At 42.1% G+C, this 23872-nt stretch overlaps 1 protein-coding gene across 1 annotated transcript in view; it reads right to left on the reverse strand.

Annotated features, from left to right (window-relative positions):
* The window catches only part of srrm4 (serine/arginine repetitive matrix 4), a 52355-nt gene that overhangs the window by 7395 nt on the left and 21088 nt on the right, over positions 1-23872 (reverse strand). Inside the window, exons 2-8 of the mRNA XM_029509943.1 lie at positions 12870-13004; positions 5845-5928; positions 5670-5750; positions 5534-5560; positions 5279-5329; positions 3786-3869; positions 3078-3243 (exon numbers count right to left, since the gene is read on the reverse strand). Coding sequence (XP_029365803.1) covers positions 3078-3243; positions 3786-3869; positions 5279-5329; positions 5534-5560; positions 5670-5750; positions 5845-5928; positions 12870-13004 — 628 coding nt within the window. The remainder of the gene's footprint in view (positions 1-3077; positions 3244-3785; positions 3870-5278; positions 5330-5533; positions 5561-5669; positions 5751-5844; positions 5929-12869; positions 13005-23872) is intronic.

Raw genomic sequence — 23872 nt, forward strand, 5'->3', positions numbered from 1 at the left:
TCAATAAATGGAACCTGCTACCTGTTTTGATTCACTGTGAATACTCTAGCACAACGGCAAATATTCCCTCGAAAACACAGAGAAAAGATTTCTTTCTTTTTTTCTTTTTTCTTCCTCGGGACAGAAAACTTTGAAAGATAAAGACATCATGCAAATTTGAAGCATGCGATTAACCTCAAAAGAAAGTTGGAAGTCAACTGAAGTAGAAAAAAAATCTACAAGAAACAAATTTCTGACAAAAGTAATTATAAACTATAATAATTGTATGAAAGGAACAAGAAAGGAGAAGAAAGGAAAACTATGTGTGGAAAAATCTACCAGCTCTAAATCCAGTGAAGAGAAAAAGAGTAAAGAAATAGCCCCATTGAAAAGCCTCAGTTTAAAGAACATTGAACAAACATCACAAAAATGGGTATTATGTAGAAAATGAAAAGGATTGCAGACAAAGAGAGATCCCATCAGTCTAACTAAGAAAGCCCTCAGAATGGGACAGATGACTGTGTTCTTTATTTCCTGTGAAAAGTAAATAATTAGCCTGCACCGACCTACAAGTAAATCCCTAAATCTGCGGATAGCATCGACTTACCAATCAAGATTTCCTCCTTAAGTAGGTAAGGTGTAAGAAAAAGGGAAGAGCGGGCAACATAAGTGCATCATTAGAGTCGAAAATTGCAAGAAAAAGACAATAACCCTCTCTTCAAACCCAGAGCCAGTTAGACTGATATTGGCATGTTCCTTTTTCTTTTCTTGATGGTGCACTCCTTTAGGGACTCTTTCGGGGAGCAAGCAAACTTTAAATGTGCGCTCGTAGGCGAGTACAACTTCTACACACTGAATTGAGATAAGGTTTTTTTTTTTTTTTATTGTTTTGTTTGTTTTTTTGTGCTGCAAACATTCAGCAGGTTAAAAAAAAAGTTTCTGACTCTCAGAGGATCATAGCTGACTAAAACATGATCTCTCTTTTAATTATTGATTACAGAGTCTATCCAGTCTGTCCGTAATCTAGTCTGCGCTCGACACGACAGACTAACCCCTGAGGGAAATGACACAAATCTTTGTGGCTCTACCGTCCTCATCCATCGTTACTGGTCGAGTCCACACACAGTCCGTGTGTGCACTCAGTGGGAAAAACATTTCACTTACTGGAGGACAAATGTTAATTCTTCAGTGTCACCTCCAGGTATTTAGGCAAGGCTGCCTTCTGATAAATAATTCATCTCTGACTTGCTATATTTGAAAATGGGTCTTGTGTGCTTTCCATTTCAACAAAAAAGAAATTCACAACTTACTTTCACAGAGACCTTGAGATATCTTATAATCAACCTCATGTTTGTTGATGAATGTCTGGGTTCACTCCCTGCCCTTTCATACCCACCGTCCCTTTATGGTTTGCTTTGTTGGGAAAGAAATATTAAGCAAAGATCATTCTGCACAACTCTTTATATGCTTCATTTCATCCAACCAGAAGCCATAAATAGATGCAGCACACTTCTCCTTTGTGTTATTGAATCCCCCCTCCCCGCTGACCCCTTCAGGAATCAACTGATAAGTCCTTCTGGAAAACTTTGGTATACTGAACGCCGGGCCTGATTCAAAATATGGATTAATTTATTGGATTTCAATTAAAACCCTGTGGTGTATAATTAAAAACATTTCTCTGCGCAATTAGCATAATTTAATGATTGTTGGAGAGAAATTAAATACTTTTTATGCTCCAATAAGCACGAGACAATGAGTTTAAGGCCATTGCTGCATTAAAAGGAAAATTAAAAAACTAAAGTCAAGATGTAATAAACAGAACAATCTAACTATTCAAAGTCTTTTGTCCGGAAGTTGTCGGTCCTGCTTCAAAGATGCTCGTTTCAGCTTCAGGTCAGGTCTGCAGTCTGACCTACCGAAACGAAAACGAAACGAAATGACTGGACTCAGAAGAGCCAAATTGAAGAGGAATTATTTTCTGTTTTGTTTTGTTTACTTCCTGCTTCTGCATTATGTCAACACGGGGTCTGGGAAAAATGTTAGCATGCAAATAGAAGTGGACGAAATAGGGTTTTTGCACACAGCTGGACAAGATGGGCTTATTCACCCCTTTTTCAACTTGAGGGGATTCCAGCTGTTTTTCTATTGTTGTTGTTTTGATGCATTTTCTAAATGTGAATATTGTCAATGTTTCCAGTGGTGGCAGAAACCAGCGCTTCACGATTCACCTCTAACCGTCCCTGACCCCACAGGCGGCACAGCTGCAGTCTTTGATTCATAACTGATGCCAGACGATAAACGCCCAACGACCCCAACATCGTTTAAAAACGCACACAAAATCATTCCTGTTTCTTAAAAACAAAACAGAAAAAAATGAATCACTTCCTGTGCAGCAGTACAGATTTGCTCTGACACTAGACGACGTTCAGCTACAGCTGCAGTCAATATTCAAACACTCAACACGTGGAGTGCCTTATTTTCTAACCTACACCTCGGCCGTGACGCACACAGGCCGCTCAAGTAATTAGAAACTTTGACACTGAAGAAAGTATTTATCACTTTTTAATAATAGCTCTAATGAGGGGAAACCCCTGTTGGGGAAGAGAAAATAAAATAAGTGTTCACTTTGTTTTTGTTTGGCCCTTTTAATTGTATTCCTCGAACAGTGCCATTTTAACAGTGGTGTTTTCATGATCACGGGGCGTCTTCCCTACCGAGAACTCGATGCTATTTGTTTTAACAGCAGAAAATTAAGAATTGGTGCAATTACAGCAAAATAAAGAATTCATTGAATAAGAGTCAGGCCATGTACATTCCTTTTGATTCTGTAAATTCTCCTCCCTTACATGACAGCTGAATGGGTTTGGACTTGACAGTTTGCTTTCTGGTGAAATAATAATGGTGATACTTTACGTAACACCAGGATGTGAAATTGAAAAGTTTATTTTTTTTTTTTGACCTACATGGGTATTTTCCAAACCCGGCCACCTCGCTGAAGGCATTTTATTTTGACAGGCAATAAGCTAGCTGACATGGCCGTAACTGAGAAATCAAAGTAATCCGCCAGCATCATCTGAAGGGTTCTGAAGAGTACTTACGGTGCCGGTTGAGAGGATGGAGCGATATTTTGGAGCCGTTTTACACACTGATTTGGTTGCAGGTCTCCACTTCATGTCCGTGTGGTGGAGCTCTCCGTCAGTCTGCTGCCCTGCAGCTGACACGTCTCCTAATGCCTGATGTACCACAGATTTTTGCAGATGGTTTCTGTCGGGGAGGAGGTGGAAATGCTTGCATTTGGTTTTCACATCACCATGTTGCAACAGAAAAGGCTTCTAATCGCTTCTTCACAGTGAAATGTCAGCAAGACGTTTGAATTTACATCCGTAACATTCCCCTCAATACTGCTGCTTTGACGTCTTTGAAGAATTATTGCTTATCTGCTGTATTACTCATTATTATTTGTTTTTAATTTTGACTTCCTCACAGCGTTTAAGTCCACTAATGGACTAATGCACAATCACCCCGGGTCTGTGTGATCCCCCCCCCAAAAAAAAAAAAAAAATCATCACACATCCAAAAATTTTTGCAGCATGTCATTATAATTGAGTGCATCGATCTGTGGAGTGAATCTGGGGCCACTTCCTGTGAGGCGCTGATAAGGGCTGGTCATGAGATCAGGAAGTCACCTCTGCCTTATCAGTCATCGCTCTGGTGTGACCAAGAACTTGGCAGAGACCTCGAGCTGATAAGATAAACTGAGGAAGGGAGGAGGAGGAGGGGAGTGGGGAGGTGGAGGCATCTCTCACCTGTCCTCTGTGGAAGATTGGCAGGAAGAACTGTCCGACTTTGACCTCCGGTAGTGTCGCCTCCGCCGCGAGTGAGTCCGGGAGCTGAAGGAGGTGATGAGGAGACCAGATGAAGACAGAGGACAAAGGTGGATGAAGAGCTATAGCAAACTATACGCCAACCGATCTTTAGAATTGGTTAATCATTTGTGGGCAAAAATTCATGCACAGACTCCTGCCATTTGTACACACAAAAAATATTGCAATACCAAGCCCAGGCCTGCGGACTTGGATGTGGATTTGCATTTTATACCCGAAAAGATAATTTGGGTTTATTAGAAGATTTTTTTGTTTCCCCAACGCTGAGCCGGGAAGTTTTTCAGACTGTAGTGCGATGATTCAAAACAGGCTAACCTGCTGCGTTCGTCCAAAAGTTGTGTTCAACATCATCATGCACACATTATTTGCTTTCAGCTACTGCATCAACTTAAAAGTCTGATGTAGCATAAGACGTCAATCTGATGATTTTGGGAAACTGTCTTGTGTCGCTGAAGCTTTGGCAAATAAAACCTGCGGCCGATTGCTTGAGCCAAAAGAAAAGAAAAGAAAAAAAAAAAAAACCTTTAATATTCTTCCCTAAACAGGAAATCACCTGAAAAGGATATTAAGTCTGGCTGAATGGATGCAGTGAAAATTGATGGGTAATGCTATATAATAAAGTGGAATTATTATTCAACCAACTCATCTGTTTCCACACCCAACATGGACAGAGTTAATAGCAGGTATATTATCATTAATAAACATTAGCTGCAGAGCAGGTGGATAAATGTTCAAATGTGAGCAGTGCTGTCTAAAATGAATCAGATCTCCGCTGTTCCAGTTTAAGGATGAATAATTCAAATGATGTTGAAGAAATTCATCTTAACCTCAGCGTGTGAAAGGCCCACGGAAAGCCTATTTTCTCAGCCGCTTGCTTACTATGCGAAGTGGTCCTGAAATATATGAACTGGCAAAGGCGTGTAGGGAACAAAAGAGGAGAGAGGAGAGAGTTGTAGCGAGCTGGAAAGCGGCGGCTTGTTTTGAAGTAAACAGCGACCGAACTCGGCTCTGTGCTTACAAACAACAGCCCACTCATCCAGAGTCAAATTATAAAATGTTGCAAGATCACAGCATGAAATTGGTTTCTCTTACCCTCTTTAACCCCCCCCCCCCTTTTTTTTCTCCTGTCTTCTTGTGGCTTAGGCTTTCAGTCTGTTTTCTTCTTTGCTTTCACGCTTTGCTCAATAAAATCAAATAAAATAAAAGCTGCGTGTTTCAGCGCTCGCCCCTCGTGCCCCTTACATGAAAGCATTTTGAAGGATCCCTGCTCTTTCTTCCTCATCCATGGGTGCTCTTAAAAAGGATGGCTCGGCTTACCATGGAGGGAGGAGGAGAAGGAGGAAGGGGGGAGGTCAAAAACGTTGCTGAAGGATTTGGAGACTACACGATTTCTGATGCAGGAATCGCAGACTGACCTTTTCTTGTGCTTGCGCTCATCCTTCCTCTTATGTTTTAAACTGGGGGAGCTGGTGAGATGAAACAGAACAGAAGAGTATTAAGGCTCGCAAGGCCGGACGCAGAAATCTCACTGAAAGCAGCGACTAAGTGTTACACCGCACTAAAAAGCCAGAGAGAATCCAGGTAGGTACTGTTTGCTCCTCTTATGAAACATTAAAAGCACAACAGGCAGCAGACGTGCACTGAATCTTGCAACAATCCTGCGTACGTACCTGTGTTTTGACTTCTTGGAGGTATACCTGGAAGAGTGAAAAAAACAAAAAAAAAAAGGGGTGGCCTTTCAATCTGGATTATTAAAGATAAATGTTGAGCCATTTCATGAATACTGTACAATAAATGAAAACCTACCTGTGCCGCTTGCTCTTCTTGGAGCTCTTCTTCTTCTTCTTTTTCTTCTTCCTCAGTGGCGACAGGCTGTGAGATGGAGACCTGAAGCAGGAAGACGTATAAAGCAGCAAGAAGTCTCTAAGTTTATTCATCCGAGGAGACACGACAAAGGCGGCCAATAATATATCTAACTGACCTTTTCCTTTTCCTCCTCCGTTTGGACTTTCTCTTCTTCTTCTTCCCTTTGGGCCGAGGAGACAGATCCTCTTTGAAGGATGGGCTGTGAGCAGAGACAGAGCACAGGGCACGCTTCCATATTAATTCTACTACACGGATATAATAAGATGAGAGCTGCAGCACATTTACGCTGTGAAATTACAGCTTGTGGATTTTTTTATTGACCTCCTGTCCACCTGACAAATCATTCAGCCTTTTTTTTTTTTTCATTGCCTCGATGGAACTCAACACATATCTCCACAATTGTAGCAGCTTAACTGCAAAAGTTTGACTTTGTCACTAATTTAACGTCATTAGTTGAGACCTAAAATACTGATTATATCCACATGAACTGCACCTGAAAGGTTTCATATTAAATAAGGTAAGACTTGCATGTCTTTTACAATTATAATGCCAACTTTAACTGTTGTTTCAAAAGTCTCCATCAAGAAGCCCGAAAGAGGTTAAAAAAACAAACAAACGAACAAACAAAAAAAAATGCACTGTGATGGTTTTCAATAACACAAAGGAAAAGTGTAAAATATGTCCTAACATATTTTTCCTTAATCTTATACAACAATATAATCTAATACAACAGAAGGCAAGAGATTGAAATTGAAAAAAAAAAACAAAATAAAAATGAAGTGGTGTATTTATAAACGGTCCTTTAGCAAACTCTGAAACATCATTCAGCTCTATGAGCCGAAGTGATGAAATTCCACCCCCACAAATTGGATGAAGTGACCCTTTAACACAAGACACAACTTTCTCGTGTTAACAAGCCTGAAGCACTCACTGTCACACCAGCACACCCTCCCACAGATTGTATTAAGGGCTGCAGTACGTTAACATAAAGTGTGAGAACTTACACAGGAACACTTTCCGCACCTCGCTCAGAGTTTTCTCAGCACAAAACTTTTATAATGTCTGCAGTGTTTGAAAAGCTATAGCAACTTTGTGCGCCTTTCTAAGATGGAAATCCTGATTGTTCATAAAGCCGTGGAGAACTAAAAATAATATTCTTTTGAAGTTTGCTGTGCTTCACAAAAAAAAACTCAAAAAACAAACAAACCCAAACAACAAAACTAACAAACAAAAATAAGAACCTAACACAACGGAGGGGGAAATTAATCCACGACTCATCGTTGGCATCACAGAACTGCACATACATGCATCTTGATCCCCCCTCACAATAATTCTGAGCACGATTATCTCCGTGCCAAATGTCCCATATGTGATGATCCCATCACAGCAGAGTGATGAAATCCCATTCAGACCGGGATAAAGCACAAAACCGATCGTATGCCAGTGAGTGGGTGGGTTGGCGGCAGTGATGGTGGTGGGGGGGCCTGATGACTTTACAGCAGTTATACAAGTCCTCAAACCATCACTTCACCCTCACTGCTGGGGGATTTGATTCATCGTCTTAGGCAAACCGTGTGTCATGGAAAGTTCACACACTTCTGATAATTCATCACAAGTCATCTCGACCCTTTCTACCTGGGCTGACGTGTGTCAGACTCTCTGCTTCCAGTTTCTAATGCAGCTTTTCTCTTAAAGAAAAAAAATTTTTGTCTCCGAAGCTCAAGCCAAGATTAATCAAGTAAAGTCACTACAGCTATTTTATTGGACTTGACAAAGCTCTTTCTGAGCCAAAGTGGAGATTATACAGCAGCGTTGAAGGCTGAGTAGTATTCTCTTCGTCTGATAAATTGACTTTGATGTGAAAAAGACTGATGGGCTATCTCTTTACCGCTGAATAGGTTTAACAGACAAACTCGGCAGCCGTTTTATTAGGTACACTTAGCTAGAATTGATGCAGTCTAAGACAGCTGCCCTGAAATAAATCCTTCTTAAAGTTGGTTATGGTGTTGTCAACATGCGCTGATTCGGCTGCATGATCATTTTTGGAGGCCGTAAATTGTGATGCTGCAGTAAAAAAATGTTTAATTTCACTCCTGAAGTCTCTAAAACGTAAGCAGAATAAATCCGCCGCATACTCTCTTCTGTCCAGGTACATGCCGAGTTCCAAGAGCTAGATCTGACCGATACACGGTGTTACTTCCACATCTGGGCCAACTCTGGTGCACACTTGTTCTGTAGTAGTCGTATCTGCGTCAGTGTTGTGTCAGAGATCCAGACTCATGTTTGGTTTGCTATCCAGCCACAGTATTTCACCGACACTGTGCACCTGCACACATTTAGCTTTGCTTGCCTGAGATATTCTCCTCTGAACGTATGAATTTAACATTACAGAGAAAGGAAACATGCCAGTGTCCATTTGTTGACTAGCTTGATTGCTGTCCAGAGGACCACTTCATCGCGCCTTAAAAACGACTGATGTGGAAAAGGAAATGAAGGCCTTTGGAGCGCCATGGGCTCAGTGAAAGAGCCTTTCAAGTACAGGCGGACTGAAATTCATGAGAAGCAAAGGCAGGAAGGACTGAGCGGGTAGGATGATACGGCGTGAAGAGGAGATCGCCAGGAAGACGCTTTTGATTGCAGTCCACTTGCGCGGCAGCACCTTGGCTTTAATAATGAGGTGGAAAATAAGCTTTGCCGCTGTGGGTAAAATCAGAGCCGATGTGAACGTCACGTAGAGTCAGCCGAGGACGGAAGCTGACGCTGTGCGCGATGTTATCCGTCCACTCGTGTACCAGTCAGTCATCAGAGGAGCAACACGCAGCTATCTCACAGTTCATCACAACGGCTATGAGACGTCAACTACATCAGTGTCGTCGCGCTCTCTTATCTGCTCTCAAAGCAAACCTTTCGGCGTCTTTTACATTCCTCCATAAAGACAGAAACAACCTAAGTCTCCACAAGTAGCAGGCTGTATTCAAAACCCAGAGCTACAACTAGAGTAGAAGTGAAGCGAGGTCAACGCTGAGTGTTCTGATACCGTCATAGTGTGTGATTAGTTTCACACACCATGAAGAAACCACTCCGGCTTCTGGGAACTGAAACATTTTTTTTTTTTATAATCTTTTCTACCATCTAAAACAATTGATCTGACAAATGCTGCAGCTACAACTGACCGATTAACCCCAATTCAGTTGATATGCAACAGGCCAGTAACTGCTGTGAATTCATACTACGGTTGTTGTTGTTGTTGTTGTTGTTGGGTTTTTTTTTTTTTTTTGTAATGACTTAATGTGAGTTACTGAACCTGAATGGTGGAGATGAAGGACGATGCATTTCATTGAAAATTAAATCTCACAAAAACACCTGCTACTGCCCACCACGGCTCAGTGACGAGGAGAATTTTATGCAAATTTCCCCTTCCGACATGCAACAATGACAAGCGGTTGTGCCCGTGTTGATTCCCCCATGAGAAGAAAACTCCATTAAATAATATTTGAACATTGACGGAAAACAGATCGTTATCATCAATTGGTTTCCAGTTCTCTGAAATACAAATTTATCCAGCTGAAGGGACACTAAGGGACTAAATAATGCACTTGAGGCAGCCAATCCCCGGGAGAGGTTATGGGACAGCCCAACAATTCGTCAACAAGACGTGACGTGAGGCAACAACATCTTGTAATACGGTCTTTTAAGTTTCCACATTAATGACAAAAACTGGCAAAGCAGCAGCATCAGCACAGATAAAATCTAAATTATAACAGATTGTGTTTGCTGAATGATATCAATAAGTCTGTCTCAATGTTTCCATATCACAGAACTAAGTTTAGCCGAGCTCTGGGCATTAATACATGAAATATACGGGGGAAATATACCTCCATGTTACACCAACAGCCGGGTGATGCATGTTGGGAGGTGCGATCAGAACTGATGACAAACCTCACTTCTTAAATTAAGGTGAACACAGAGCTCTGCATTCAGAACACTGTGCCGCTGTAACGAATGGTGCTGCTCGGCGCATTTGGCATTTTGGGAGCGCTCTGAACTGAAAAGCTGATGAGACAGACCAAGCCCAAGTACACCCTACCTGTAATGAGAACGCTTTGTCACTCATTAACACCTCTACCGTTCTGGCCTCGTAGAAAAAGAGCACAAGGAGAGCATTAGCATTTTTTTTTTCCTCCCCTCGCCAGCAGGAACAGTTTCTTTTGATGAGCTGCAGAGAATGAAAGCGAAAGTGGGGGAGAGCAGTCAATTGCCAGCTAGACTGGGAATGGTGATTGTGCAGAACAATGGTGTATGAAAAAAGGGGATTTTAGGACATCTGATGAGAATACGGTCGGTGCTGAATGCAGCATTTTTCCTGGAGTCTGTTGTCTTTTCCTTTCTCATTCCTGCCATCGTAGAAAATACCATAAATGTGTACATACCACATCCAAGACATATCATAAAAATTAGATATTGCTTGCTTTGTGTGAGGCTCTGACCTGCCTGATATTCATTGTAGTGCGTTGGCTCGAGTGGATCTGTGATGCTTTCACTGGCCTCTGGAGGCTTTTAGCGTATTTAATAAGTTTGGTAACGCCCACCTTTGAAAAGTGGCTCACTGTAGCTGACACACTTTTTTTTTTCTCTTAAGTGGGAAGCTGCTGTCAGTGTGTCGTGATTTCATGTTATAATTAACAATGGTTGCTCTGCTAAATTGGCCAGCTGCTGGCCAATTAGCTAGATAACAATCCGAAAAATAAATTTCTAAAAAAAGAGAGGATTTTTTTTGTCCTCAGGCGGTAAGTTTGCCGTGCTTTTGTGACTGAGGCGAAGAATTTGGAAGCGAATCCACCTCGTTAAACACTTGAACTAATTGGAAATGCACAAACATATTTTGCGATTATTTTTTTCATGCATTTTTTTTTTTTTGTCCTCCCTGCTTGTAACGTTGCACGTTTGTTTGTGAAAAGCAGCCGCCTTCAGTGGCTGCTGGGAATTGTGTGATGCACCTTTGCGGCCCCCAAAAGCTCTTTGGAGGTTGGATGTGGCTTTCCTCTCCCCTCAGGCTGATATTCTCCTTCGCTGACCTTGTGGTAAAAGGTGATGACAAACAGGAGTTTGCTGCATGCAGACAATCTCTCACATGCGGGTGAGAACATACAGCTTTCACACAATTCATGCAACACATTGTGCGGCGTTTTGTTTCCTGATAAACCTTCAGACTCATGGATTGCAAATTTCTTGCATTGTAGTTCATCTTTTCCTCCATAGTTTCAAATTTGAGCCGGGCATTCCTTTCAAAATGTGCAAAATGTGAGAGTTGGAGAGGCTTTGAGCAGAAACACACTGGCTGAGGTGTGAGAGGCATGTTGCCTGATTTAGAGATTAGGCACCTCATCTATATTTCACGTGCTACATTCAGTTCCCAGCAGAAACACGCACGAGAAATAGAAACACCTTTTTATACAGTCTGACATCAGATCAGTAACAAGCCATAAAACCGACGCGTCACAATGAAATTTCAATGTCTCCACTGAATACGAATATTACAGACATTCCTCTGCCGAGAGCAACTCTTCTCCCAAAAGTAGCACTTACTATGCACATTCTCATACTAACTCATTTCTTGTATAATGAACTTATACCTGAGACGGAGAAAAGGTGCTGCACAGAAGCTGAACTGACCTTCCTCACTTGTTAAAATAAAGGGATCTCATAAATAAAGATAAATATAACCCAAAAGTAATGTTTGGATACGAAGGTGGAGCTGATGAGGAGTGAATGTATCCTGTACAGTCTGTCAGTCACAGTGTAGCCACGTGCTAATTCATCCCCTGCTTTACGGCCAGTTTTCCTCTAAAAAAAAATAAACAAATCAACATGGTATTATTGACGAAAACTGGAAACTGGAGACTGAAATAACTAACTGACGGGGAAAATGTTGACTGAGGTTATAATTAGCGCTGTTTTCCCATAGATCTCAAAGCAATGTGACTGATGATCTTAGGTTCGCTGCAGGCTGAAGGCAATTCCTTTGTTGGCTTCACTTTTTATGTCCGTTTTTATATACAGTCTTAACATGCAAACACAAACATGCATATGCAGTACAGACAGTTTGTTCACACAATGCCAGACAAAATGAAAACACAATACCCCAGTTGAATTACTAACACATTCCTCCAGTATGAAGTCCCTTTTCTGTGACTTTTCTTTAACAGCTCTTAAACAGCATGTTGCTAAATGTTCACTCCACTCAACAACCTTTGTTTTTCCCCCTCTTTGTTGCCTTTTGGAGTCGCTCTCATTTTCAAGCATAACAAACACAATAAATTTTCCTCACAAGGCCTTCTCTTGCTATCCGGTCCTGTCTTTTTTCTCGCACACACAAGCGAGTAAAATTTACTATCCGACCCCCGTGTGGTTGCGCGTTATCTGAGCTCACTGATCAAATGGAAAACAAAAAAGGGAGAAGCCGCCGTCGGGTAAAGTTCATCCAAAAAGAGCAGATTAATGCGTGTGATCCTCTGTGACGCTTCAAAGGTGGCTTCAGTTGTGTTTTTACAGATCAATGTCTGCTTCAATGCCAATGAAAGGCTTTGATTTGGGCAGATTAACTAACAAGTTTCCTTATAATAAAAATAATAATAATAAAAAAAAAAAAAAAATCTGCCTTTCTCTCCTCAGAAAGAAGAAGGAGGCTTCTGGTTCAAGGTGTTGGTGAAAGAGAACGCGAGAATGACAAAGTGACGAATTCCTCACAACATCTTTGTATCTCCCTGCCGAGCCTGACCTGATAAGAGTGTTTACATTGGCCATCCCATAATATAGAGATTAGCTCAGTTCTCTCACACACCCCGGAGGAGTCTGGGTGCACCGTTTAAAGACTTTCATCATCGGCACGGTAAACTACAGAAACTACAGAAGCAGCTTTGAAAACAAATGAAAAACTCCAACCATTCATCATCACAAATGTTTCACTCTGATCTACAATCTGACAAAAGAAAGCACGGGGGAAAAAAAAAAACACACATTCAGAAGATACTGACTTCTTGGCTTTCTTTCAAAAGCACCTTTTCTTTCAGTTCAGAAAAAAAAAAAAAAAAAAACAACTTAAGGGAATTTGGCGTTTGTTCAAGCCGAGAATGGGCTCACCTCCTGAGCCTGCGATGACTGTGATGCTTGCGTCCTTTTCCTTTGATGCAGCCATTTCTGTCGGTGGCGTCCGCCTTGGTGTCCGCCACTTTCCTCTCATCAGTCTTAAGTGGCGGGACGGCTGTTGGTTCTGATCTGTGAGGGGAAAAAAAAAAAAAAAGGATTTAGGTTCAGTTTTTGGTCTTGAGGCGTCTCATGAGAACTTTTCAAGTGATTTTGTTTGAGTTGTCCACGCAATTAGTGCTTCCATCATACAATAGTGAGGGAGGGTGGTGGTGGTGGGGGGGGGTTACTTTAACATGCTTGGTTAGTTGTATTCCTTCCAGTCTAATGGCTATATCTTTCATTCCCCTCCATTTCTCCCTGCCAGATATTTTCTGGGGAAAATTGGAGGTCGGCCATTTACCATTCAAATGGTGGTGTCAATTGAAATGTAGTTATTTACATGCTTCAGTCGCCCTGACATTTGGGGAAATGGCGCTTTTTATCTTGTGCTGGGCAGAGATGCATGGCCTTGAGTGATACCGTTTTTTGTTATCAACATACATGCACAGATGTGAAAACTAGACGCCCCGTCATCAGCATCTTGTTTACTGCCGTTTTAATATTGGCCTTGGATTCATTATAATGTTAGTATGAGTCAGGTGTTTACTAATTCAGCCATTTCTGGCCGAACCGCCCAAAAATCTGCATCCAAACGTGGCTGCAGAACGAATGACTAAGTAGACTGAATAATTAGATGTGAGCCCACAGTTCTAGCCCTGCTTATTATCCTCTGTTTTAGTCATGGGAGATTTGAGCGTAATTACACATTCTCCTCTTCTTCGAGTGGCTCCTGTCTGATTGTAATGAGAAGATAATCAGAGCCAGAGATTAGGCCGTCAACGCTGCCACCTCCTCATCCTCATCTCCCCCCTCAGCGATGGGCAGGCAGGAGCCGTCGTTTCCCATCTTCCTCACCTTCATTTTCTTTTGCTTCTCTGCATAAGAGGGAGCGCTCCCGGCAAGGCACTAATAATGTAAAACGGCAGACTGGGTCCTTCAGTATGACCGAGTGTATGAAAGGTGATAGGGGAGATAAAGACAACCAGCAGAAGGATAATTAGTCTGATCAAGGAGGCTGATGGGAGAGGAACCTTTGAATGTCCTGGTGATTTAAATCAAGTTGTTAGAGATGAACAGCTTTTTTTTTTTTTTTTTTTTGAACAAAACACACTCTAAAAAAAGTGTTTTCCATTCATTACCAGTGATATTCTGAACAAAAGATTGATTAAAAAGAAATGATGAGTTAATCAAAATATTAAAGAAGTCTTTAGTTATCGTCCTGCTCAGATTTGGTTTGGTTTTACTGTGTAACTGAGTTAAAATGTCGCTGCGGCCAAGTAACTATTACAACAACTGTGTTTCAGTGAAGAGACAGCATCAGGTGCATGTCATGTAGTTTGTCTACAGTAGTAGACAGTAGTTTGTCGAAGGTCGACGTCAAATGTATACCTGCAGACTTTGCCGGAAAGGTGGCACAAAAAAGATGCTGTTTAACATCACAAGCTCAAGGAGGACAGAAAAGTATTGTGTGTTAGTCGGCGTCCGACACGTGTAGCACAATTCACTGTCTGTGATGACAATGGTAGGGCAGCACGGTGGCATAATGGTTAACACCACAACAAGAAGGTGGCAGGTTCGGTCCCTGACTTGGGGCCTTTGTGTGCGGCGTTTGCATGTTCTCCCCGTGCCTGTGTGGGTTTCTCCGGTTTCCTCCCCCCGTCCAAAGACATCATATTTGGGTTCATTAGTCTGAGTGTGAGTGGTTGTTGGTCCCTGACTGTCTCTGTGTGTCGGCCCTGTGATGGACTGGCGACCTGTCCAGGGCGACCCCGCCTTCGCCCAAAGTGAGCTGGGATTGGCTCCAGCACCCCCTGAGACCCAGCGACGGATAAGTGGTAGAAGATGAATGAATGAATGAATGAATGAATGAATGAATGAATACTGCAAGGGTGACTGCTCAACAGTTGAAAATATTGTATTTGGTGGCCTGTTGCAGTCGAAGGAGACGATTCTGTTGTGAGCTTACTGCAGCAGGGCTTCAGTCTGCTTCAGGAGCTGAACAACCTTAATCTGCTGCCTCCTCCTGCGTGATACGTGCTCATGTGCAAATGAGTATGCCAGGCTTGTATATATGAACCAAAATTAAATACTGGAAACACCCTGAATTGATTGTGATTTTTGCTGACGTGATGTCATGAGGATCAGATCTGCAGTCTTTTCAGCTCATTATATAAAAGACAGCGCAGTAAGAAAGCAGAAGAACAGTACAGCTTTTTTCCCACCTCACCCTCAGATGGTAATTTATCTAACTTTAATTGAACGCAGAGATCTCTGGAGGCTGCTGGACACATTTAATGTCACAAAAGATTCCAGCTAAGTGGTAACAAACGCCTCACATCCTTCGAAGGCCCGAACAATACACACATTTACTTGACACCGGAGAACAAAAGGCAGAAACATTTGCGCAGTTGGACGCTGAGAGTGGCCCTCGGCCCTTTTCTCCAGCTTCCTCTCTGCCTCGTTGTTACTTGCTGTCACTCTCAGAGCTGCGGTTGATGAGTTCCAAATGAAATCGAATTCCCTATCACGGATGCACATTCCCCTGATCTGCTCCTGCAATTTCTGTCCGAAACCTTCCAAGCTATAAGTACCTATATTTATCCTGGGTTGTTTGTGTCTGTCAGACAGCGCTCCTCACCCTCTCCCACTAACGCACACAGACACTCACACTTCCACTCTGAAGCCCGGCCAATCCTTTTGCAGTTGTAGGTATTTATGGGGATAATTCAAAGCACCGAACTAGCAAAAAAAAAAAAAAAAAAAAGAAAAGAAAAGAGGGTTTAAATGAATCTAAATACCGTGTGGATTAAGTTAGAATACTTGAAGATGTAAAATTATGTAGACAGTAATCCCCCCGAAACCCTGACTGGATTTCAGGTAGAAGTCTTAGCCTGGGACCAGCTCCATTACAAACCCTGTGCCACTCATGGAGAGCAGTTGCACTACAGATACAGGCGGCATCCCCCTTGACTTCTCTCTCTCACTGTAAAAATCACAAAGTGCTAAAAAATACAACTGTGAATGACAGCAGCCAAGCGAGGGCCAGAGACAGAAGCTCTGACAGCAGCATGAAAGCGTGAGCGCGTCGGTGAGTAATGCTGTCACTGGAGGCTCGGAGGAAGTGGCCATGCTGTGACAAGCTCTTGTTTGTGTCTTCGGCGCAGAGGGAGCGTCTCACTCCTCTCGACGTGGTGCTTCCTCCTCCGCCGTCCGCCGTCACAAGGACGGACGGATTGACAAACGTCGCAGAAATTTGTGTGCTGTTGAGTGAATTTCTACATTTGATGGAGGGATGAGTCCTAATGAGGATGATTGTATTACACAGTCAGTCAGATACATCAGGGAGGTATTCACACTCCCAGTTTGATTAATTAAATTGGCAATGTTTTTCGTTTTGTTACTGTTTTTTTAAATCCAGACTTTTCTCTCCGTCAGACCAACGTGTTGGTTTCATCCATCCATCCATCTTCTAGCGCTTTTCCATTTCTGGGTCGCGGGGTGCTGGAGCCAATCCCAGCCAACGTTCCAGGCGAGTGGCGGGGTACGCACAGGACAGGTCGACGTGTCGGGTTATTTATGTAAATAAATAGATCTTTCTCACTTTCTCATTCACGCATTTGCAGTCAAAACTGAATATGACAATTAACTCAGCAGGTCTGCCAAGTCAAATCATTTCAGTATCAACTCTAACTTATTGGATTGACGTTTAGTCAGAGAAAGACATACAGAGAAAATTTAACTGGCGCTACTTGGATCACTATCTGAACACATGAATCTGAAACAGCCTTTGTTTGCCGATTCTCACTTGTTTCTTTCCCTTTTGTTACACTGAACTGAAATTTTTGGATCTGGGCCCGTTGGTTGCACAAAACAGGCAATTTGCAATTTTGTTGACAACATGATGAATCAATGAAATGAGAAAGCGAATGACATGTTAATTCATAATGGAAATAATTATTGGTTGCGATGCTAAATCAGTTTGAAATTCAAAATTCATAATAGACGTATTGGTTTGTCCGTGTCCACGCTAAGATGTGTCACATTATCAGCAAATAGGTGTGTTTGGTGCCCAAACAAGAAGATAAAGCCGTAACATGTCAAATGCTGTCCATTGGAGCTCCAGCTCTGTGCTGAGATTATCGTAAACCATCAGCGATGGCCTGAGCCACAGGAGGATAATCATATTTTGTGTACAGTTTCATTGTCCATGCCCCATTTACAATGTCAAATTGAGATAAACTGCTACAATATCTGCCAGGAGCTGTTCAGCAATCTGCCAGCTCGCCATTGGAAGGCTCAGACTCACGTCAGCTGACTGTACAGGTGGGCGAAAAGCATGGTGGCAGCCATCAAAACTAACCAGCGAAACAGTGCTGCCCATGTCCGGTGTTTGCGTTAAAAAGGTGTCAGACTCACACAGGCCATTAACGCACATCGCAGCTCAGTGCATTTACATTCTGCCGTTTTCTTTAAGACGCTTCGTGCAGCAACGTTCGACGGGGACACGACTGAAAACGCATCATTTCCCTTCTCAGCCTTGTGTCTACAGACGCCCCGCTGGCACGCAAGATTTTTAGAATTAAGAGACACTTTAAGGGAAATTTGTTAATTTTCTGTTTTGTGATCTCATCTGTTCCTTAAAAAACACAAACAGACAAATGTGCTCGTTCTCAGCGGTGAAGAGCTAAAGGTTATTCTCAGGTCCATTTAGTTTCATTTCTTTGGTTAAATTTGCACGTGTGCACTGTGAAATCTATGATCATCCACAAACTCAACATTCAAGCTTGTAAAATTATATTATTCATTTAAAGGTGATGTTGTATTCTCCGACTGTTGACTCCATCAGTTGTTACCACCCGTGAATAAACTTCAGTTATGGCCCGAGTGAACAGAGACGGTGTTTTCCTCAGAGGGATCGTCCTCCTGTATTCCACACAAAAAGGAACATACTTTTAAACACATCGTTTTTCTCCCGGTCTCAATTAGAATTGATTTTAAGATTTTACAATTAGTTTTCAAAGCTCTTAATGGGCTGTAAGAGCAACCCACCCAGACCAAAGGTGACGGAGCCTTTGGGGTGGCTGACCGGCTGACTCCATAGAGGCTTTTGAATCATCTCTTCTTTATTGCTTCAGACTGAGCAGGCACTATTGGTATTTTATTTGTATATTCATTTCACCTTTGTATTTTATTGCACTATACTTTGTTTTATGTGTGTATTTTATGGCCTTTTAAGTTCAGTGTTTTATTACTTCTACCTTCGGTCTACCTCATTTTCACTTTATTTCAAGTTCATTACTGTTCCACCGGCCTGTGCAGCACTTTGGCCCGCTTCGGTTGTTTTTAAAGTGCCTTGCTAATAAAGTTTGAGTGGAGTTCATTTCAGTTTTTCTCTCTATGCTAATTAACCATCTTGTGATCCCTCTGACTTGGATTACAACCCGAACAACCCCCCCCCCCACACACTGGACTATGTTGTGGATTTAGCCATGATACACGCATGGTGTTTCGGATGGGATAGGATTACAGACAAAATGTTCAACTTTGTCTTAAAAATGCAGATTTGGGCTCCAGCCGGCTAAGAAATCCATATCTGCCGACTCGTTCTCATTTCGGCTGCCATCTCCCCCTTGCGGGTGCTCTGTCCCGCTGAGTGCCAAGAAGACTCACGCCTAATAGAGCAAGTGAATAACAAACTGTGGCAAACGAGCTGGAGGATATACATGGGAGGATCGATACAGCTAACCCTGCAGCAACAACAGGAAAACAACATCGTGCCGATCGATGGACGGTGCGTCACTCTGAGGAGCCCTAACGAAGGGAGGGTGAATTTGAAGCCTAAGAAAATTCACCATTTAATACTTTTTTATTTCTTGATTTGTAAAACACACCTGACTTCAGAGGTCGTTTCGAAAATCCAGATTAAAATTTGGCTATTTTCATGCTTGCCATCACTTAATAACAACTGACGTTAAGTGCAGAACTCTGAACTTTGGAAGAAACTTTACTTCACTTAATGAGGAAAAAAGATTACCTCAGTGGCATAACGCTCTACAGTTTAGTGTCCCTGGGTCTAACAATCCAAGCATGCTGATTATTCAAAGTGGAGGATAGCCAAATTGTCCAAATTAGTACTTAAGTAGCTCTGCTCAAAGACAAAAGCTTGTAAACACGTCAAGCCCATCTGAGCTGATAATGAAGACTGAGTAAGGACTCGCTTGACCTTCATCCTCTCAGGAATCAGCAGAAATTTGTCCAGGTGACAGTAAAGTGTGCAGAGCTGGGATGCTTTTATTTATTTATTTATTTATTTGTTGTTTTTTTTTTTTTTCTTTTCTCCATTTCAGATGATTTAAGAGTTCCCCAGCCATCGTGAGGTTCAGGGAGGCTAATAAACATTTCATTATCCTTGTCAGAGCGACTGAGGACAATTGATTGTCGTTATTACAGGAGCGGTGATAGTTGAGATAATTAGCAGGGAAAGAGATGATCTACTACCCCGATTAAGACCCAAACAAGGTGGTCCCAAGACACTTCGCTTTAATTTATACTGAGAGTGTTTATCCAAGTTTCAGGCTTGAGTCAAGAACAACTTTATCACCACCCAAAGGACGCAAGCAAGCAATTAAACCCACGCAACGTGAATCCAACACATCCCTCACACTCTTCAGGCACTCAGAAGCTGTTCAAACGTGGGCACACGATCCTGCAGACACATGACCCAAAGATTCAAAGCATTTATTGGCCAGCGCTCCTTTCAAGACTTGAAGAAAATTAATTTGGGTCGTTGCACTAAAAGCTTCCAAATTCATGAAATGACATTTGTAAATTTAGGATACATTTAAATTTAGATAAGCTTCTGAATGAGCTGGCATTTTTCGGAAAGTGTAATCTAAGACATTAGACTGTTGAGCACAATGTTTCCATGAAATTAATCCAGTTTGTTTTGCTGCTCTGGGGGAAAACGATCTGAGGGTTGTCATGTCCCCTGGTACAGGTCCTGTTAAAGTGCCGTTTCTTTTCATACGGGTAAGAAAATCGCTTCATGTATTCCCTCAACAGTGGAGATGATTTTTCTCCCACGTGCGCAGATGGGTAATAGATTTCATTTTGGCACCAATCCCCCTGCCAGAATAAATAGAAAGGATGGATGTAAATCCTTTTGGGTGCCCGAGATCAGCCCCAAATTGGGGGCCACTTCTTCCTTGCAAATGCGTAATGGGAAGGCAGAGTGATAGAAGTGAACATCAAAGATTTAATGGCTGTTCAGCCTCACTGAGGTGGTATCACTGGCTTCAGGCAATTTTCTGTCTTCGCCGGTTTGCTTCAAATCTGACAGCCAACTTCAGCATAAAGCTTTGATGGAACATTAAGCCTTGATTATGTAATAATGGGAAGAAGCCTTGTGTTTTCCTACTTTAATTTCAAGGTTCATGATTTATCTTTAATGGATTCAACATCGAGTTTCAACAGTTTTCACGTTGCGCTTCATCAATTGTGCCAACAGAGTGATGAGTGATAGCAACTAAGGTGAATACTTTTATTTCCAGTTCTGTAGCTTAAGTATTTCCATTTAATGCTTCTCTGAATACAGAGAAATCATCTTATTTGTACTCTTTACTCTGTCCATGTTGCAGCTGTAGGTGTCAAGATTTTCCATATGAGCTCAAAGAATATCTTATTCCTAATTTAACATTTTATAACTTTTAACACTCTCATTGTCAACGAGGTAAACGTTATTCATTGAAAACAAAATGGATGACTAGGTAGGGCTCTCTATGTTTGGTTGTAAATGTGCCTTTGTGATTAAAATATAGAGAACTGGCCCTGATTATTTCAATTAGCACACCAACAAATGTCTTGGAATATGAAAAACTTAACATCCTTCCCTTGCTATCAGCCGATCAGTAATAGCGAGCCCTCCACCCTCCCGTCAGGAGATTGTGCTGCGAGCAGGAGTGACTTTGAAGACAAGTGAGGTTGGTTTATTCAATTATTGTGTCTTGATGATAAAATGGGGGAAAACATAATGGCTTGATTAATTTCCTTATCACGGTGAGCACAAAGAGTGATTACAACCAAATCCACTGCTTTGTGAACCACACATCAATCAAATTAAAGCTGTCTCCACTCGGCAGCAATCACTTTCAAGCAGAACAAATGAGACGATTGGCTCAGACCTTCGCCTTCAGCCGGGGAAGTGTTTACCTAGGAACTGTAACACAGAGCGAAAGTAACTCAGGGTGATTAGAAAGTTTGAATTTCTGCATACAGTTATGACATAAGAGTCAGTGACTGTGTGCAGGACTTGGGTGAATTTATTCTCCCTGAAGTGGTCATTAAAGCTCACGGAAGCTTTGATGACTCGCTGCTTGAAACCAGCAGGATAAATGTGAGAAAGTGAGGCTGCCAGCAAATGTCACCCTGCAAGGAGCAACTCCCTGACCTCCAATCACATCCGCAGCAGCTGAAAGCACCTTCTGCATGAAACCACATTGATTTTGCAGGAACATAAGTGCAAGATTTGTCCTTAACAGTGTGCTTAAGACAACATGGATTGTGTTTGCGTTTATACATTTCAAAATAATGAAAGCAATATCAAATATACATGTCATATGTTTATAAATTCATTCTGTGGGTGAGTTTGTAGCTTATTGTGCTGGTGTCTGAGTTAAAATACTGAAGTTAGAACATCTCATTGAATTTAAAATACATGCAATACATGAGTTATGCAAATAAGAACTATGATATCGAGTGGAGAATGGACCCTTCTGGAAAATGAATTTTTTAGCCAGTCAATCATCTGACAGGTAAACCTGCTGGATTTCATTGGCGCCCAGTTTCTGTTTAGTCTCTCTGAAGAGCTGAAATCAAAACGACTGAGTGATTTATGTAGAAGACATCTTACATGGATGGAGATGAATCTAACACTGTCTTGTGTGCATCAACATTTGCTGCTTGCACGGTAATATTGTGCATGAGTGAGTTGATGTCAGAGTTCAGGTAGCATCGCTTGTTGGGGAGTTCGAGGCTCTGAAGCCCTCGGCTTTCTGTTCCCTGCAGCTGCTGTTTATTTCACCGTGGATCACGGAGCCAAGGCCGACGGAGAAACCGGCAGAAGTTCAGCTCCAGTGGCAGAACAAAAAGATTTTAACGCCAACATAAAAACTGCATCAAGCAAACAACCGGCTAGATGCACAATAAGGCCTGCCTGACTCCTGATTAGGCCAATAATGTCTTATGAATGCCAACGCTGTGGTGCGGCCATTATTATGCACTGCCATCATCATCATCATCATCATCATCATCATCATCTTCATCACCATCATCGTTATGCCCTTTGTAATCTAAATCAACAGTGCTGCTCCAGAGTCATCCAGAAGAATAACTCTCCCGTGGCTGTTAACATCTAAACTGCTGGTGTTTTCCTCTGTCACGCATCATAAACCTTACGTGTGCATCAATTACTTGCTTCTAAATCGAGTTAGAAGTGATTAGAGAGGTTTTTTTTTAAATGTGGTGGCAGAGGGAGGGAAGCAGGCAGAGCTGGGTTTAATTAGCAGCTTGTGAGGCGACTTCCTCATTGCACTTCTTCCTGTTAGGAGGAGATTACTGGAGAGCCTTCTGCAGATGCAAATGGACGTGGAGTGCAGCGAGCAGTAATCATTGTGCACCCTGTGTTTAATTAGCACAACTATGACACCAGAGATGAACAATGTGCCCGGAGGAAGCTGCTGAAGGGTGGGGGGGGGCGGGGGGATGATTGGCAGAAGAGAATGCCTGCAGAGTTCGACCAAAGAAAATGACAAAGGAGTCTTTAAACTTCCAAGAAAAGTTGGATTGCGGAAACGGGCCTGCAAATGTAAGCCGTGAAAGGGGGAATTATTTTTCCCCTAATTTGCTCACTCAAACAGGCAGCTGACAGATGCGTTCCACATTGGACATTTCAGCTGCTCCATTTTAAAACATGAATTTTCAGCCCGTGTGAGAAAGCACACTAAATACTATGAAACTTTTGCAGCACACCTCTCCCAATTAATAGAGAGAGCAGACAGAAAATGCAGAAAAAAATGCCATCTGGCTGAAACTTAATCAGCCAATTAAACACGTAATATTGACCAGCAACTGCAAGAAAACATCATATACAACTTTTCTCCATGACACTGAAGCTCATTTAAAATCTGCTTTGACAGACCAGCAGCCAGAGCTGTGAGCATTAAGGACCTTCTGAGCTGCCTCTCCCAACTTATGCCTCCAATTATCCACCATCACATTTCCTCGTAGTTGCTCCGGGGGAATACATTTCAGCTTAAACTTAAGGGTTTCTCCACACACCTGTCTGTTGGCACACACCTCCGGGAGCCGATAGAGCTCTGGGCTCTGCATTTGTGCTATTTCACTCTGGCCCCTTCTGCCTTAATGAGCTACTGGAGTCCCACGCTAATTTGTGTCAGTAAACATATCAGGCTCACAGCCGGCCATGACAGGCGGAATGAAACTCAATGGGCCAATCAACACTTTGTTGCCGGAGAGCGGGTAAGGAAACTCTGACAAGATCTGGATACACTTGTAATTAGAGAACAGACTCAGAATGGACCAACATATTCAATTACTTTTCCCACTTCCTTGTTCTCTCTCTCTTTGACTCGGTCACTTCCTGTGCAAAATATATGGGTGAATAATTAACCATGGCCCACGTATGGCTACGTTTCACAAGAACTTCTTCTCTCATTAAAAACTAAATATCAGAAGAGTAATAATCTGAGCCAGGACTGCGGATTGATGTCTCCTCACGAGTAGAAGTACTGGTTTAAAAATTATGTAATGAAACATGATGGCTTTCTTCAATTAATTACGGCACAATAAGTGAAGTAATTTTTTTTTCTTTTTTTTTTTTT

This window comes from Echeneis naucrates, chromosome 9 (genome assembly GCF_900963305.1).
Source record: "Echeneis naucrates chromosome 9, fEcheNa1.1, whole genome shotgun sequence".
NCBI lineage: Eukaryota > Metazoa > Chordata > Actinopteri > Carangiformes > Echeneidae > Echeneis > Echeneis naucrates.